The sequence below is a fragment of the Biomphalaria glabrata genome, chromosome 11 (assembly GCF_947242115.1).
Source record: "Biomphalaria glabrata chromosome 11, xgBioGlab47.1, whole genome shotgun sequence".
In the NCBI taxonomy this organism is placed as follows: domain Eukaryota; kingdom Metazoa; phylum Mollusca; class Gastropoda; family Planorbidae; genus Biomphalaria; species Biomphalaria glabrata.
In genome coordinates, this window is record NC_074721.1 from 26218549 (window position 1) to 26237679 (window position 19131).

A 19131-nucleotide genomic window follows, 5' to 3' on the forward strand; every position below is an offset into this window, starting at 1 on the left:
TTGGAGGAGGAGGGGGTGGTGGGGTCAATGTGTCCGTCTGTGTGGCTATGGATCTTCCTATCTTAGCCACACCCTGGGCGTAGGTCTTTGTCAAGCCAAATTGGCCCTTGGGTAGGGCCAATACAGCCGATTTCGCCTGGCTGAAGTACATCCATTTTTTGCCTTGTACTCCTGCACGGCAATCTCCTGTTTCCACACAGGGCAGTAGGAGTTGGAGTAGGCTGAGTGGCCAGCATGACAGTTTGGGCATTTGAACTGGGCTGTGCTGCCCTTGTCCTCATGACCCTCTCCAGCACATCTGGCACACACAGACTGCCGCACCCTGTCCATAACCCTGGCACTTGAAGCACCTCATAGGGCTAGGTATGTCGGGCCTCACTAGAACTCGTAGGTATCCTGCCTTCACATACTCATGCGGTGTTCTAGTTCCGAATGTGAGGATAATTGTGGCGGTTTTGACCTCATCCCCATCCCTGCGCCTGGTAATGCGCCGGGCATGGGTGACTCCTTCAATACCCTCCACTATTTCCTTCTCGGAACATTCCAGCAGGTATCAAGAGCTGATTACACCTCTGCTGGTGTTCAAACCCATGTGTGGCATGATTTCCACTTGGAGATCACAGATTTGTCTGCATCGTAAAAGCCCGTCAGAATGTATCTTACTGTCAACTTCTACAAGAAGTTCCATTGACTTGTGTAGCTTAGATACACTCTTGGGCTCTCCCTCTACTGACTTTGGTCCTTTGTAGATGAGAAAAGGGCTCATCTTTGTCAGTTGAAGATCCCAGTCTTCACCAGGATTCGAACCCTGGGCCCCCGGTTCGGAAGTCAAGCGCTTTACCGCTCAGGCACCGCGCCTCCCCTTGCCTAATTGTTTTTTTTTTTGTTGTTTTTTTTTAAGGATACCTCAGCTTTTTAGCTTTTGACTTCAATTGTCCAGCTGTTTACATCCTAGGAATCCTTGGGCTTTTGCCTGTTTTCTTTGCCTTTTTTTTGGGCATTTCCTCTTTTTTGGGCTATTGGCCTCTTTATTGGGCTTTTTTTTTCTTTTTAACAAAAAGATGCATATTTTGTTAGTAAGCGTACAAATTAAATAGTTACATTTTAAAGTACAAAGTTTGCAAACGTAGCAATTCAAATAGTTACATTTAGTTTGTCATAATATTTTAACGTTTTAAATTGCTTTGTATGTGGCGTTATTTTTTTCCAATAGCATATAATGAATATTTTTGAAATTTAAGGTTCTTCAAATATATGTGGTAAGAATGTCAACAATAGGTAATTAAATAGAAACAATCAAAAAGTGAAAGTATAAACTTAAATGATATTAAAACATTTTAAAAATCGTAGTCACATTTTTTTCCACTTTGTCTACATTGCTTATGGTTGTTTCCTTGTGCTCTGCTACATTACCCCAGTTCAGTTCTTTATATTAACTTCTATCAAACGTGCATACACATCTATGTGTGTACACACTTATGCGAACATAGGCATTTAAACATTGCCTAATTGTTTTGCAAAGGCTCGATCTGGATGGTATGCACCCATACAAAGAAAATTTTTTTTTACAATTTACAAGATTACTATTCCTTTTAAATTATGTCTAACTTATAATGCATACTAAATAGATTTTTTCTCTTTAAAAAATAGTAAACATTTGTTTGTGGGTAAATATAGTAGGTCTACTTAGTACAACAAAACTTACATAACTTAACAATACAAATATAGAAACAAAAATTTTTGACAAAAAATCTACAACTGTTGCATAAATGTGTTAAAAATATGGAAAACGGTCGTCTCCCCTAATAAAGAGCCTCAAGTGTTTGAGTGTTTAATAGTGAATAGTTGTAAAAGTGGTGTCTTTTTATGAAAAAACTGCTTGCATAAGTGATTTAAAAAATTAGATTTTTCGCTTTCAGAAAAGAAAAAAAGTAGTCGTTGCATCAGAGCTTTGAATGGTCTAAAATATTGTGATGTCGTATTTTCACTATTTTTTCTAATAGCGTCTTTTCCCCTTTCGGGGGCCGCTAAAAATCATTTAGGTAAGTGTCCTATGTGTATTTCTGTACTTTGCTGGTCCACCCTGGCAGGTAAAAAGGCAGGTTTCAATAATTTCAGAAAGAATATCAGTATGAAATTCTATCAAAGGCAAGTATATATATATATTTTATGAGCGTAGCTTATGTTTTTTTTTTTTTTTTGAAACCTTCAGAGGTGTTTTAGATGGTTTTAGCGATAAAACTTCCCTTTTTATAGAAAATCTAAAGCAAACTACAGTCAGAAAATTCCATGAGCTTAGCCAAGAGGGGTTACAAATTTGTGTAAGCCTATATATAAATATGGCGGCGAAAGGGGGGGGGGGGAGAAAAATCCTTACGGCAGAGATGCCTACATGCCAAAATGGAAATGTGAATTCCCACCCCTGGAGATGTGTGTTTTGAGGGGCAAATGTGTATTTTCCTAAATATTAAAAATATACTCAGCAAAGACTAAAATCATTCAAGCACTTAATATACACGAAATGCACCAATCCTAAAGTTAACACAGCATAAAGTAGTATAAGACATTTTGTACATTTGTCCAAATATTTACACATTTAGTCTTTGTCATAGACTTTTCTAGACTATGTTAGAATGATGTCGTTCTTGTCACTTGGCAATGATTTTATGATCCTAATGCCTCTAGTGTATTTCAGATTCCATAATAGCGGCAACAGAAAATGTATTCAAAAGAATGGGAATGTTTGTTACAAGTGAAATTAGGCTTCAAGTCTTCAACCCGATGTAATGGTTTGCTTAGCAGGATCAGTGGCATCTAATTCTATAAAAGTAGTTTTGTTTATAGACTATTTCTTTAAAAGGTATCCAGACGCTGTAAATATTTTGTAATATTTTGAAAGAATTCAGATTTTCTTTCAGACCATTATTTGCAGAGTTACCAATGAAAGCTTTGGCATCCTCAACAATCACTAAAAACAAATACTTCACAAAAAAATTTTCAGGCAGATATTTCTATTCAGTCATTGAACTTGTTTTTAATATAAAAGCTGGGCTATTGAGTCTGCTGAATAAAACTATTCCTTCTGGTTTCTGATGCTTGAATTTGAAAACAAACAGATGTGTTGAAGGAGGGTGCAAGAAATCAAGAATCGAATATTTTTTGTAAGCATAAGCATTGAATGCTCAAGATTTCATTCTTTGAATTTAGGCCTTCATCAGTAATGGCACCTAGCTAGTCGCTAGTGACTATAACAGTTTGATTCCCATTATCCTGCTAAGAGAGAGATTAAGCTCAACCACTAGGCTATTTCTTCTATTCAAACCTCTGCCCTTTTCACTTTCATCTCAAAAGAACTCTCTCCTGAATTTGGTTGTTTACAAGAAAAACGAATCGAGATCTAGAATAGATCTAGATCTGTAGGCAGCTTCATTACCAGTTGATTGGTTTTTAATTTGCTTAGGGCTAATTTATTTATAGGGTTATTTTAACTATCCGACGGAATTGTAGGCTCTATTGTGAATGTGACCTACTAGATCTAGACTAGATAAAGTTAGAACAATCAATTTTGCCCCTTTTTTTGCGGGCCCCTGTAAGGAAGCCGCTATTATTGACATTTTAGATTCCATACACGATAAGAAAGGAAATCAATACATCCCTTGATAGGATGCCAGATCTAGATCTAGTTATGTATGTATGTATGTATGTATGTATGTATGTATGTATGTATGTATGTATGTATGTATGTATGTATGCATGTATGCATGCATGCATGTATGTATGCATGGATGTATGTATGTATGTATGTATGTATGTATGTATGTATGTATGTATGTATGTGTGTGTGTGTATGTATGTATGTATGTATGTATGTATGTATGTATGTATGTATGTATGTATGTATGTATGTATGTATGCATGTATGTATGTATGTATGTATGAATGCATGTATGCATGTATGTATGTATGTATGTATGTATGAGTGTGTGTATGTATGTCTGTCTGTCTGTCTGTATGTATGTATGCATGTATGCATATATGTAATGTATGTGTGTATGTATGTATGTATGTATGTATTATGAGTGTGTGTGTGTGTATGTATGTATGTATGTATGTATGTGTGTGTGTGTGTATGTGTGTGTTACAAGATGATGACGAAGATGATGATGATAAGTAAATTCACTACTCAGCTATTTGTTGTCCAGGTACATAGAGAGCTTCCTGACGCTGACCATGGGGCATCACAACGGTGGTTTCACTATTGTTGATGTATGCGTGGTCTTGAGGTGGGATGACGTAGACGATGTGAGTCTGGGGGTTCTGATAGGGTACAGTGTGACCCTCCTGGACGCTGTAACCAGGAGGAGGGTTATACCTCGGCTGCTGGTACTGTGGGTGAGGCAACTGGTACTGAGTGTCCGAATTTTGGTAGGAAGTGTACTGCTGTTGGGACGGTGGCGGGGGATGCTGGGCATATGGTGCGTAAGGATTTGGTCCTGGAAGCCAAAGAGAAAAAAAAATTAAGTTGAAACTAAACATTAAAACAAAACTACAAACGGATCAAAGAACAGCTGTTCGATACGATAAAAAAAGATGATAATTTCTGATTTAGTTTTATAATGTAGCATGATTTGGGGTCGGACTAACATTTAATAGATACTCTCAGAGAGAGTCTTCTCAATGGGAACGTAACAACGCTTGCATCTTAATGGAGGCTTAGGAAAAGAAGACATTGTATTCACCGATCCGAAAAACAAAGAAACTTCACATTTTATTTGAACCCGATTAAAATACAAACAAAACAAGACAGCTTATGCAGCTCTAAAGATTCACTGTAATAAAATGTAGTTATTAAGATAACAAAGTACTGAAATGACAAGAATTGCATCCGAGACGCTTTTAAAATTTCTCCCACAATTTTCCTGCAAAGCTTGTCTGTCTGTCTGTCGGATAAAAAGTTTTTACACGTTATTTCTCTCACACCCAATCTCGGGGATCAAGTTGAAATTTGGCACAATCATCTGTTGTATCTGACAAAAGAGAATCAATTAAAAAAAATTAGTTTATTTACTATTGGTAATTAATTATTTTGTTTGGGATTGAATAAAGGAAAGAAAGTCTACTTGACAGATGCTGTGTTATAAGAATGAGTTCCCTTTATACTTTGTGTAGAGACAGGTTTGAAACTAACAATAGATAACTCTAAAACCTTCTATCTCATAAGCTGGCACAGTGGACACATTGCATCTCCATAGGCCACAGAGCTCAAGTCGTACACCAGTTTTGAACTATCAAAGAGACATTTCAAAGCGATCACGCTAGCATTTACTGAGCTACCCCAATAGTCCCCCCACCCCCCTTTTGTGTTCCCTTTCACAACTGGTCCAGACAATTGATAGGATCATTGCGCATTGAAAAAGCTAAAAGCATGAAATTGCGCTAAACAAAAACAGTAGGCAAAAATGTTTCTAATCGCACTGATTTATTCTTGTTAATCTAGATCTATTATATTATTATATTTTTCTCTTGTTATAATTCCTATCAACTCAAGTTTCTGAATGCTATGCGAATAGAATCGTATTTCCCAGACGCCCTGACGGTCATTTAGGGTTTCCGGGGATCGCTTCCATCTTGGTCCAGCTAATTTTCGCCATCAGGACTTATGCATTTTAAGCTGCAGAAATATTTATATCATCGTCAAAGATAAGTAAAAAGTTCAACATAAAAAAAAGCTTTTGACCGTGAAAAGGACATAGGCAGAAACATATTAAAATGTCTTCTCCAAACGAGCTCCCTGGATCGCTATTTTTGTGCAGACATCTTAAGAGAAAAGGATATTAGTAACACAAGTGGCTAGATGACGAGATAATATTTGTAATAGATATAATTATCTTCATGGCTCAAGAGTTTGGACACGAAGTAAATGAAAGATCACTCTTTTATTTCTGCAAGTCGGACTAGAGTTACCCTACGAAAAAAAAGAAGGGGGGGGGGGAGAACAAGTAGTTATCACCCGTCACAAAATAGCAGGGCCGGAGTTAACCGTTGTGGGGCCCTATGCGAAACGGTTTTCGTGGGGCCAAGTTTGGGTAGGGATACGGATAATAACTGAAACTTAAGAGTTTGTATTAGAAAATAAATTCGTCTTTGCATTTTATTCATTCATTCTTTACTACGTACAGAATTACTTTACGAGCCTTGCGTGTAGCGAAGTCATACTATATATCATACAAATTATGTTTCCTACATAGATCACGCTCAATAGCAAGAATTAACAAATGTTTCATTCTATCTTTGAGAATAGTTGACCTCAAGTAATTCTTCATTAGTTTGAGGCGCGAGAAGCTTCTTTCATCAGATTCCACAATTACGGCATAATGCCGTTTTTTTATCGGAGATTTCCATGACTTTTTCGTATATTTCGCAATTTCAGGAGATTTCCAGGAGCTCCTGGTAAATTGACAGCGGGAAATCTGTTATAAGTTATAAAATGGTTTAATGTAATATTTATACACCTAGAATTAGCGCGGGTCTTATGAAAGTACGGGGCCCACTGCGGTGCATAGGTTGCAGTGGCCTAAAGCCGGCCCTGCTAAATAGCGGCGTATGTTACACCATGGATCGACTAGTATTTGTAATAATGTCCCTTGTATTGAACATTGCATATATAGGTTATGTATCTAGAACACAGATGAGCTTAGAAACTAAGTTTAGAAGAATGATCGCCCTTGCTTCCTATGTCCTTACGTCGTGCTCCCTACAAGCTGAGTAACAATGGACTAGTGAGTCTTACGTCGTGCTCCCTACAAGCTGAGTAAAAATGGACTAGTGAGTCTTACGTCGTGCTCCCTACAAGCTGAGTAACAATGGACTAGTGAGTCTTACGTCGTGCTCCCTACAAGCTGAGTAAAAATGGACTAGTGAGTCTTACGTCGTGCTCCCTACAAGCTGAGTAACAATGGACTAGTGAGTCTTACGTCGTGCTCCCTACAAGCTGAGTAACAATGGACTAGTGAGTCTTACGTCGTGCTCCCTACAAGCTGAGTAAAAATGGACTAGTGAGCCTTACGTCGTGCTCCCTACAAGCTGAGTAACAATGGACTAGTGAGTCTTACGTCGTGCTCCCTACAAGCTGAGTAACAATGGACTAGTGAGTCTAGCTTCTTGGAAACATTTTCTTTGGAGTTTTAAAGTTACCTTGATGTCCAGCTGGAGCATGATCAGCACTTGCATTCTTATTGTCCATAGCACTGTCCCCATACATTAATGTATCAGTTGTCTGAAGATCAGTTTCACTGCCTTTTGCTGATTTCACACTGGCCACCCCTGCTTCTGTTTCAACAGCTTGTGGAGAAGTCCTGGATTTGCTAAAACAACATCGAAGTTTTGGAGGGTCTGTTGGAGGGTAGTTTTCGTTACTCTCTGTACCACCCAATGGGCTTGCGTTGATCTCACTGGACTGTCGGGTGGAATTGATATCCATGTAACAACCATTGCAGATTTTCTTATTTGGGTGAAGCAATGAAAGTAGAGTCAACATTTCAGAATCATGAAGCTGCTTTATCTGTCGAGTAGAAATGTTAGTAGAAACATCAAATACAAACTCTAGAAAACATAGCATGCATCGATTTATTTTAAGGAACATTTTATTCTCTACAAAAAAAGGCAATTATTTAATTACTTTTGTATCTATGTTTCAAACATTATCTGTTGATAGTATCGTCTTCAGCTTCAAACGTAACAAACATAGTTTTTGTGTATTGTATCTGGATTGAGCTTATCGCTACACAACTAGAATGTGCGCCAAGCCGGGGCGGACTGGCTCTATGGGTATTTTCGGGCAAATGCCCGGTGGGCCGGTACCAAAATGGGCCGGTAGGGCACCTAAAGGACCTCAAGTATGTTATTATGATACGTAGTCAATTAAGCTTCTATAATATTCTCTTATAAACGTGACTTTTGAGCGTGGTGTTCAACAAATCTTGGACAGTGTAATAAACTCATTTAATCTAATTTTGTTTTCTCGAACTAATGTACTAGCCTGCATCCGTAGACAAGAGGCGCGGTTGTTGAGTGGTAAAGTGCTTGGCTGGTTTTTAATTTTGGAAGCTCTAATGGGTACCTGACATTGGTTGAGGGAAAGATGAAGGCAGTGTATCTATATTATATTATATTATCTCATTATGATATACAACTTATGGGCCGGATTGTAAATAAATGCCCGGGCCGATTTTGACACTCAGTCCGCCCCTGACGCCAATTCCTTTTAAAATATATGTTTTAAACACTTTGTCAACCCCTGATTGGTGTCGCCCTTTAAGCTCCGCATCCCTTGCAGCAGTCCATTGGTATGATTATAGTAGGTCAAACAGTCTATCATGGTCGACTATGGCATGGTGTAGATCTAGATAAATCTATTATAATCTATATATAATATTTGTTAAAATAAAAAAAACAATAACACAAAGACAAAAAACAAAGGTTTAGACTAGATTTAATTATAAGTACCAAAGATCGATGTGTGTAGATGACATATCTATGTAAATCTAGAGATCTATTACCCACATTTTAAACACGGCAAGGGTTTAGCAAAATCAAAATGAGTTCAGATTAGTTTTATCCTAATAGACATTTCTTGATGCGTGATGTTTCCGGAAATAGACTCTCTCCGTTTTTGAAACATTTTCATTTATCAAAGGTGTCTGAAGGTGCAGTCAATGGTGCGCAAGGTATATAAAGTCTGTGCCATGGGCGTAGCCAGGATTTTTTCGGACCCCCCCCCCCGGCCAATATATATATATATAGTTTCAAAGGTTGTCAAGCCAGGGGTGTCAATGGGGGTTAAGCTCCCATTGTCTATAAAATACTCCTAATGGCATGCGTCTCAAATAGCCTCTGACAACTAAGTCCAGCACCTGGCCTGCTCGTGTGGCTTAGATATTAAGCCCGGCGAAACTGCTCTTACTAACAGGTGAAGGGGTGAAGGCGGATACCTGGCGCCACAAAACCGGGAGCTTCGGGCAGATGGAGCTCGTCAGCCTAGTAAGGCAGTTCATCTAGGAGAGGGGTACTCTGACTTCAAACCCCCGCTGCCTTGCGGTACTGAGGCTTCAGGAGACAACCTCGAGGAGAAATCAGGAGTGAAGCCCCTTCAGCTACGAAATTTCCTCCGGCAGCTTCTGCAACTGAGTTGGTGCCAAATGTAATGCGATGCGTTCCTTTGGATCACATCAGCAAGGTCGAGAGAGGGATCATGACGCATGGGCCACCCATGACCCCTTTATTCAAGGCCCAGGAATGCGCCCCGGAGAGGAAACTCTGGTGCTGCTGCAAAGCGGCTAAAACAACACGGGAGACAACAGTTACGGGTTATAAGTCCAACTTGATTGGCGTAATGTATGGACGCCACGGGTTGTCTCTGACGGTGGGAGAGGTCTTCGCGCCTCACTGATCAGCTACCGCCCGCCTCAACCTGGGCAGCCCCCAGTCAGTTAGGTGCTGATCCGCCACAGCCTGCCTGCTCTAATGGGTGCTTAGAGCTTAGTTTAAAACGACAAGTAGGCTGGAAACTTGCAACAAGCAACAAAAGAAGAAAAATTAAACTGAAAAAGAAAATCCCTGTCATGCGACTGGCCACTTGGAATATCAGGACAATGTGTCCTGGTCTCACTGATGATCTAAGGCAGATCGACGATGCAAGGAAGACGGCAGTTATAAACAACGAGCTAAAAAGGCTACATATTGACATTGCAGCCCTGCAAGAAACCCGACTGGCCGAAAACGGCATGCTCCGCGAGACTGACTACACTTTCTTTTGGAAAGCACAGGATGAGAATCGAATACATGGTGTGGGCTTTGCTGTCAAGAACAGTCTTCTTCCCATGATAGTCCCTCCAGTTGGTGGCTCGGATCGGCTACTAAGCATAAGTATGATGACAGCATCTGGAAAAGTCACTCTAATTAGTGCCTATGCCCCCACACTATGCTCGCTTCAGGAGGACAAAGACAAGTTCTATGAAGACCCCAAAGAAGCCATTGCAAACATTCCTCAAAAAGAACATATGATCCTTCTAGGTGACTTCAATGCCAGAGTAGGATCAAATCACACCTGGCCAGACTGTCTTTGGCTTTTTGGAATCGGAAAGATGAATGAGAACGGACAAAGACTGCTTGAATTCTGCACATACCATAAGCTCTGCATTACCAACACATACTTCAGAACAAAACCACAGCACTGTGTCTCATGGAGGCACCCTAGGTCTGGGCACTGGCACCAGCTGGATATGATACTGACACGAAAAAAGGACATTGGAAATATACTGCTGACACGTAGCTACCAAAGCGCGGATTGTGATACTGATCATACTTTAGTGTCCTGCCGGACAAGACTGCTGCCAACTAAGATCCACACATCACTGGGAAAAAGAAAATCACGCCTGAATACTACTAGCACAAAAAATCCTGATCTTTGCACCGAATTTGAGAAAAAATTAGAGGAAGCTTTTAAAAACTTCTCTGTGACTGAGGTAGAAAAAAGCTGGACGTTTATGCGTGATACAATCTACCAAACATCATCACTGGTCTTTGGAAACAAAACCAAGAAAAGCGAAGACTGGTTTGAAGCTAGTCAACCAGAAATGGAAACTGCCACTACGAACAAGAGAGCAGTCATGCTAATCTACAAGAAGGATCCCACCCCAAGTAACTTAAAAAGGCTCAGAGCTGCACGTAACAATGCCCAAAGAGTAGCGAGACAATGCGCTAACAAATACTGGCAGGAGCTATGCGAAGATATTCAATCTTGTGCCGACTGTGGTAACATAAGAGGACTATATGAGGGCATGAGAAAAGCCTTTGGACCTCACACCAGCAAGTGTGCTCCACTCAAGTCAAAAGATGGCTCAATCATCAGCGATCGTGCGCTGCAAATGGAACGATGGGTAGAACACTATGCAGAACTCTACCAGATTGAAAACGCCATCTCACCAAATGCTGTTTCCAACTTCCCATCACTTTCAGTTTTGACGGAATTAGACGAATCGCCCTCAGTAAAAGAGCTGAGCATTGCCATTGACATGCTTGCACATGGGAAAACACCCTGAGGAGATGGCATTCCTGCTGAAGTAATTCAGGCTGGAAAACATGCCCTAATCAAACCACTCCATGAACTGCTAAGCTTGTGCTGGGAACAAGGAATGGTCCCCCAGGAATTGAAAGACTCCAACATTGTTACAATTTATAAAAATAAAGGCGACCGCTCTGATTGTAACAATTACAGAGGCATCTCACTGCTTAGCATAGTCGGAAAGGCTTTTGCTAGAGTATTACTAAAGCGATTACAGATCCTGGCAGATCGTGTTTATCCAGAGTCGCAGTGTGGCTTTAGGGCAGGTAGATCTACAACAGATATGATTTTCTCTCTTCGGCAGCTACAGGAGAAGAGCAGAGAACAAAAGCAGCCCCTCTTCAAAGCATTTATTGATTTGACCAAGGCCTTTGACCTTGTTAGCAGAAGCGGTATGTTTGCTGTACTAGAGAGAATCGGCTGCCCAAATAAGTTAAGAAAACTAGTGTCAGCTTTTCACGAAAATATGCAGGGCACCGTTCAGTTTGAAAGTTCTTCCTCCAGGCCATCCTCCATTAAGAGCGGTGTAAAACAAGGATGTGTACTGGCCTCTACACTATTTGGCATCTTCTTCTCAGTCGTACTATCCAGTGCTTTTAAATCCCTGGAAGACGGAATATACATCCATAGCAGATCCGATGGAAGGCTCTTTAACCTGGCACGTCTTAAAGCCAAAACAAAAAGGCGTTGTATCTTGATAAGGGAGCTGCTGTTTGCCGATAACGCGGCACTCGCATCTCACTCACAAGGAGGTCTACAGAAGCTAGTGAACGCCTTAGCAGCTGCTTTCAAGAGTTTAGCCTTACTATAAGTCTCTCCAAGACCGAAATCCTGGCACAAGACGTCGCAGAAATACCTATAATACAAATTGGGAACCACACCCTTTCAGTGGTGCAGGAATTTACCTACTTGGGTTCAACAATTGTCAGTAACCTAGACTTAGACATCGAGCTGACAAAAAGGATAGGAAAAGCTACCAAAGCATTGGCAAAACTCTCCAAGCGCGTCTGGGAAAATGGTAAATTGACCACAGTGACCAAAACCCTAGTCTACAACGCCTGTGTTGTGAGCACTCTCCTTTATGGCAGTGAAAGCTGGTCAACATACATGTACCAAGAGCACAGATTGAATAGTTTCCACTTGCGCTGCCTGAGACGCATAATGGGCATCTCTTGGAGGGACCATGTCTCCAATCAGGAAGTTTTGAGATTGGCCAATATGAACAGCATGTATGCTCTCCTGACACAAAGAAGATTACGCTGGCTCGGACATGTCACCCGCATGCCAGATGGTAGAATCCCGAAAGATATCTTATATGCTGAGCTTGTGGAAGGAGTCAGACCCAAGGGCCGCCCAAGACTAATATATAGAGATGTCTGCAAGCGAGACATGAGAGCCTCAGGCATCAGCGAAAGTATGTGGGAAAACATAGCCAAAGACCGAAGTGCATGGAGACAGACTGTGCGTGCTGGGACAACCCTTGCTGAGAACAAAAGAATTGAAGCGGCTTTAATCAAGAGAAAAAAAAAGAAAGCTGCCCTGTCCACTAGCCCTAAATCAGAGGCATACACATGTACGAATTGTGGCAAAGTCTGCCATTCTAGAATTGGCTTGATTAGCCACACCAGATTCTGCCCCGTCTCAAGATTAAGCCAAAACCAGTGACTCATTTGGGCGCATCCATTGCCTTTCGAGACAAAAGGAGCCATATATATATATATATATATATATATATATATATATATATATGTATATATTTGTGTGTGTGTAATGGGTTACGTGCCGTTCGATTGCAGTAGAAATGAGACCAAATCAAGAAGGCCCGGGGATTATTTCCAATTGACAAAGTGTCGCTGTAAAGCAGACCGTGCAATCAAACAATGAAAACGTGTTTCGATCAAACTAAACAAACATTGACTAGTTCAACTGTTGTGAATCACGCGTATCAGCTAATGAAACTATACAAATAGATAGCACAGACCATGGGCGTAGCCAGGGGGGTGGGGGTTGGGGGTTCAACCCCCTCCCCCCGAAATGAAATCGGAGGGGTCGGAGTTTAGAGACTGATTTTTTGCTTTGATTTTGTTTATTTTAAGTGAGATTTTAATACTAAACCATCACTTGTCCCAGCGCAGCCAAGGTTTTTTTTTAGTTAGATCTAAGTCTATATCTAAGTCTAGATCTATATCTAGAATCTTGAAAAAGTTCAAAACTCAATCTCTATTTTAACTATTTAGTCTTGTTTAGACTGTAAAGTGTAGGCCCCTATAATGAGGATATGTCAAAAAAGTAGTTCGTTATTTTTGAAACTTATAACTAAAACGAAGTTCGTATCAAAATTCTTTTTTTAAAATAACAATTGAATCAGTATTCTATTCAATGAGTTAGTTAATAAATGGAAAATCTATTTTATAATGATCCATTGGCACTTTTACCATTTGACCTTAGTTGCAAATGTTTTGTACCAATGCGCGAATCTATGAATGATGCTTGATTTATTAATGAAAAAGTCCACGAACTTTTAAAAAGAGTTACCTCCCCTGAAATTTTTCATTGAAAAGTGGTGTAATTTTTTGAAAAATCTGATGGCATATCTAATTTTAAAAATTAGATGGTTCACTTTCGGAAAAGAAAAAAGTAGCCATCAGAACTTTGAATGATCTAAAATATCATGAGGCCACACTAAACTAATAGCGCCTTTTCCCCTTTCGGGGGCCGCTAAAAATGAATGTATCTCACAGGGGCGGACTGGGTATCAAAATCGGCCCGGGCATTACCATATAAACCGGCACTAATGGCATGTCATGTACTTTCGGTGTGTGTGTGTGTGTGGGGGGGTATTAGTGTGTGTATATGTAATTAATCTTCATTACATTCTTACCTTTCATTCTTTTAAAGTTTTTTCTACTCTAGAATACTCTCTTCCTATAATTAGTGAAAGGTAGTACACACCGCCAAGGGACAGCTACAGCTAGGAAGACTAGGGGAGCGCCGTAAGCTCCCCCAGTGGGGTCCGGGGCGAAGCCCCGGATCCAATCATTATTTTCGCTATTTTAAGCTTTAAAAAATGCATATTCTGATGTATCTACAGTGCAATTAGCCTGCTACTCTTCCGCTAAAAAAATCAAAAACTAAATCTTCTATTCACTGGAGTTCAGCAACTGTTAGAAAATGGTAAAATGCTTTACTTTTGTACTGGAAAAAAAGGGGGGGGGAACCACAAAACCCCTTTTGGCTACGCTCATGAAATTTGGTGACTGTAGTTTGCTTAAGTTGGCTGCACTGGGGAAGTAAGTAAAGTTTCACTTTCAGACAATAAGATCTGAGGCCAGTGATGGTTTGAATTCCTACCCTCTCGGCTACGCCCATGTGTTTTATCATAGGTGTAAGCCTAATTCTATTAAAAATATTTAAAGTTTGATAACGCATAGAAAACTGGATGTATGCTTTCGTAGGCTTACATAATGTATTCTATTTATAGATCTACATGTATGTAGTCTGAAAACTATAGACACTACAATAGCAGCCTTAATGATTTTCAAACTTTTTGGTATTACTTATAGATTACAGACGTTTCTTCAAAAAAATAAAATACTTAGGTCCTACGCATTTCACGTGTCAATCTAGTCATGCATGTTGATCTGTGACTTAAAATATGCTAAATCATTGTTTTTCCTGCCTGACAACCCATTCCTTTAAAGTGGTATCACCACAAATACAAAACTAGGGGTCTATCGAGCCGTCATCCTCCTCTACATTGCTCTATGCCTCAGAAACATGGATAGTGTACAGTTAACATGCAAAGAAACTGAATCACTTTCACATGACATGTCTGTGAAAAATACTGAATGTCGAATGGCAAGACAAAATACCAAATACTGAAGTCCTTCAAAGAGCCGGTCTGCAAAGCATTCACACACCCTGATGCAATCCCAGCTGCGATCGGCTGGACACGTATGCAGAATGGAAGACCACCGCATCCCTAAACGACTCTTGTATGACTTGTATGGCCAACTAAGCGAAGGAAAGCGCTCTCAATGTGGTCAAAGAAAACGCTTCAGGGACACCCTCAAAGCTTCTCTGAAGGCGTTCAGCATAGAACCATCCACCTGGGAGACAGAGGCACATAGCAGAGCATCATGACGTCGCGCTGTGACAACTGGCGCACAGGTTGCTGAGGAAAAGAGAACAAAGCTGGCAGAAGAAAAAACGCCAGAGAAGAAAAGCAACACAAACGACACTAGCTCCAGATGGAATAACCTGCCCAGTGTGCTGCCGAACATTCCGGGCTCACATAGGTCTCACCAGCCACACGAGGAGACATAAAACCCCAGTGCAAAGCCCTCAGCCCCCTGGATGACAAAGTGGTCATAATCGAACTACGATGGACGAACTATATATATTCCTTTAAAAGATAAGAGAAAGCAGAACGGTTAGAGAGGTACTTCTAAATGTGAAAAGCTCTTGCTTCGTCCTAGTACATTCTCAAAAACGAGATTTGTATATCAATATATTATTTAAAATATAAATGATTCTAAATCTCTTTTCATTAAATATCGGATGTGACAGCGCTATATAAATTATTGTAATTATTGTAATAATTTTCATCATCAATGACTTCATACTAAGCATAAGTTTGCCGTTAATCACAACGGTATAAAATTGATTTAGATCTAGATTTATGTTTTAATTAAATAATACTTTTTTTTTTTTTTGTAAGCCATAAGTGTAGTATTTTTAGATCTGTTATTACAAATAAACAACAAGAAACTTACTTTTTCTTTTCAAATCGCAGAAAGTAGAACTACTGTTTTTGTACAGTAGTTACGCTGAGGTTGTCAATTGTAGTCAAACTGAATTTCCATTACATTGGATCAATAAAAATTATATTATCTTATCTTATCTTTATACCCATATTGAGCTGTGAATAAGTTGGTTGGTTTGCAATTTCGCGGCTGTGTATGTGTTTTGTCTAATTGTCTCCCCTTTTGCCGCGTTATATCAATGTTTTCTAAATTATCCTTTCCCATCCCTCTTTTTCGTTAACTTTCATGGAACCATCAAAAGACGGGTGAGGGAAGGAGCAAAACAAAATAGGAGTGCCATCAAAGGCCCATGCCGACCAGCAAAATGATCAGGCCAAACACAGTCTCGAAGACATCAAAGTAGTGTTGAAGGCCATGCCGCTCATGCATAGCAGAAAGTACGGTCTAACGTTTTACAAATGATAATACGTACAATGTAAAGTGTAATTCTTAAAATTATATTCTTGTTGAATTTCAAACAAAATTAATTGTAATAATAATTTAAAAAAAAACAACACAAGAAAACATGTTCGGGCCTTTATGTCTTGCTACTGTCACTTTTTTTTAAAGTTGTCTGCATTGATTTTTTTTCTTTGGTCGCGACCAGACCGGCCCATTTGGTACCGGCCCACCGGGCATTTGCCCGTTTGCCCATATAGCCAGTCCGCCCCTGGTATCTCATGTCAAATATGTCTTGATCTAAAAATCATATTTATCTGAAGGCAGCAGAGGTTTGAATTCTGAGTTTTCCTTCTCTCTCGGGCAAGAGGAACTCGTTAGCTTTAGGTAGCAACCAACCTTTTGTCCTACACGTTAAGCTTCTAAACGTTATCACCGACAGCACCTCGGGGGTGGGATCGGGCTGGGGCGCGTGACAGCTGGTAGATTGGTCATAAAAATCTGCAAAATCACTAACATCGAATTCCAGCGGTGGTTGATTTTGAAACCAATACGATGCCAATGCCCACACATTTGATTTGATTTCAGAAGAGAAAAGAAATAAAATTGATTCTAGAACCAACATTTTAGACACATGCAGATCTAAGTATTGTAAAAGACTAAAGACTGAATCATTTAGTTCAAACTAAAATGCGGCACGTATTTGAGAAACTGGTTGTTGAGTGTCTGTCTAATGACACACAAGTCCTGAGTTCAATCCCCATACTAAACAATTGTTGTCAAGGATAAATAAAATGTAGATGCTAAATGTTTTCTTGGAGGTTCAGCGAGTGCCAATTTAAATTATTCCGACATCGAATTCCAGCGGTGGTTGATTTTGAAACCAATGCGATGCCAATGCCCACACATTCTCATCGTATGACCTCAAAACCATCCATTCGAAGTTTGTTTATATTTTCCTTTTCTTGCGGAGGTTGATTTTGAAACCAATGCGATGCCAATGCCCACACATTCTCATCGTATGACCTCAAAACCATCCATTCGAAGTTTGTTTATTTATATTTTCCTTTTCTTGCGGAGGTTGATTTTGAAACCAAATGCGATGCCAATGCCCACACATTCTCATCGTATGACCTCAAAACCATCCATTCGAAGTTTGTTTGTTTTTATTTTCCTTTTCTTGCGGAGGTTGATTTTGAAACCAATGCGATGCCAATGCCCACACTGCTCCGGACAAAAATTTGTATTTGAAATTGATATGTTGATATAGAACTAGGCGTTAATCAACAACACTGAAAATAATTAAATAGAAGTAAGGTGATGTTTATTAATATATCAAGTTAGCCTACGTATCCTACGACAGTTGGGTCTTTAATATGTAAAAAAGACAGTAGTAATAATCATATTATAAAGTGCTCTCTTTAACCTATGTGATTCCAGAACTAGAATATAGTAATTACTGAGACATTAATATTTGGCTACGATGGACTTTCTCTGTCTGTCTTTGTCTCTCCTGTACGGATCCTGGAGCCCAACGTCACGGTCTGCGCAGTAGCCTACTAGTGTAATACCGATATTTACTTGTATAGCAGGCAGTGGTTGCGCCATATAGATCTACCGTCCCTGGCCGTCATCTGAATTAAATTTAACATAACACTAATAGTCCAATCTTTAAACTACATGCTTACATAATACTTCCTAATGTGTCTTAAAACGAATAGATTTTAATTAATAATATCGTGCTTTTAAGATTGTGCACTTATAATACTGTCTTTAATTCAGTTACAAGAAGCGCTGGCACTTGATTTCCAACATCAATTCGGTCCAACACCAAGCCGTGTTTATGCCATCTCCCATTTAGCTCGAGCCTGTCATTATAGTTCCTTAAGTTATGTCTAATTCAGTCTCTAATTTTTGTGCTATCACCCAGACTGCTATCACATTTGATAAATTGTTAATCTCCAACCAAAAGTTATAACACACATGCCAGTCCGCACAACGTTTCAGACGCTCTTGAAAGAACTGGATATCACTTTAGTAAACCGTCGAAACGTTTATTTACAGGGAAAATGGTCGTCGAGTCTTCTACTCAAAGAGTCTCTATTCTGCACCCCCTTAAATCCGGCCCTGCTGCGATAGTTTACAATCTAAGTAGCGCCGACAAAAAAAAACAACAGTACTGTGTAGCACTGCAGTTCACGCGATAATATGAAAACCTGCTTATTAATTGTTGTTTTAATCTATGTCCAACTTATATGCATACTAAGTAGATTTTTTTCTCTTAAATAAAAGTTAACATTATTTTTGGGTAATTGTAGTAGTTAGTAGTACATAACTCACATAACGTCGCAATATAAATGTAAAAAAATATTTTTTTTTAACAAAAAGTCTAAAACCATTATCGTAAATGTGTTTAAAATATGGTCAATAGTAATCTCCCCTACTAAAGAGCCTCCAGTGTTTGTTACTATTAATAGTGAATAGTTGTAAAAGTGGTGTATTTTCATGAAAACACTGCCTGCATAGGTGAATTTAAAAAAAATAGTTTTTTCGCTTTTAGAAAAGAAAAAAGTAGCCGTTCCATCAGAACTTTGAAGGGACTAAAATATTATGATGTCTGATTTTCACTATCTTTTCTAGTTTACGAGATCTAAACGGGACAGACGGACAGACATTTCACACAAACTAATAGCGTCTTTTCCCCTTTTGGAGGCCGCTATAAATAAAGAATAATAACAATAGGAAGGTTTGGGAGATATTTTGAAATATATAGAAAAACTAAACAAGGTCAAGTACGCCGTAGTG

General features: G+C 39.5%; 1 protein-coding gene across 8 annotated transcripts in view; it reads right to left on the reverse strand.

Annotated features, from left to right (window-relative positions):
• The window catches only part of LOC106072389 (protein lifeguard 3-like), a 40479-nt gene extending 24113 nt beyond the window's left edge, over window positions 1-16366 (reverse strand). For 5 of the 8 annotated variants that reach the window (XR_008773761.1, XM_056004624.1, XM_056004623.1 and 2 more), the window contains exons 1-3: window positions 8506-8668; window positions 7195-7561; window positions 4189-4493 (exon numbers count right to left, since the gene is read on the reverse strand). Coding sequence is in view for 7 of the 8 variants with exons in the window: in XM_056004624.1 (XP_055860599.1) it covers window positions 4189-4493; window positions 7195-7537 (648 nt within the window). In the remaining variant the exon portion in view is untranslated. Of the gene's footprint in view, window positions 1-4188; window positions 4494-7194; window positions 7562-8505; window positions 8682-15897 lie in introns of those variants that run through there. The other 3 variants (XM_056004620.1, XM_056004619.1, XM_056004621.1) reach the window with 3 other exon arrangements.
• Window positions 16367-19131: the final 2765 nt, after the last annotated feature.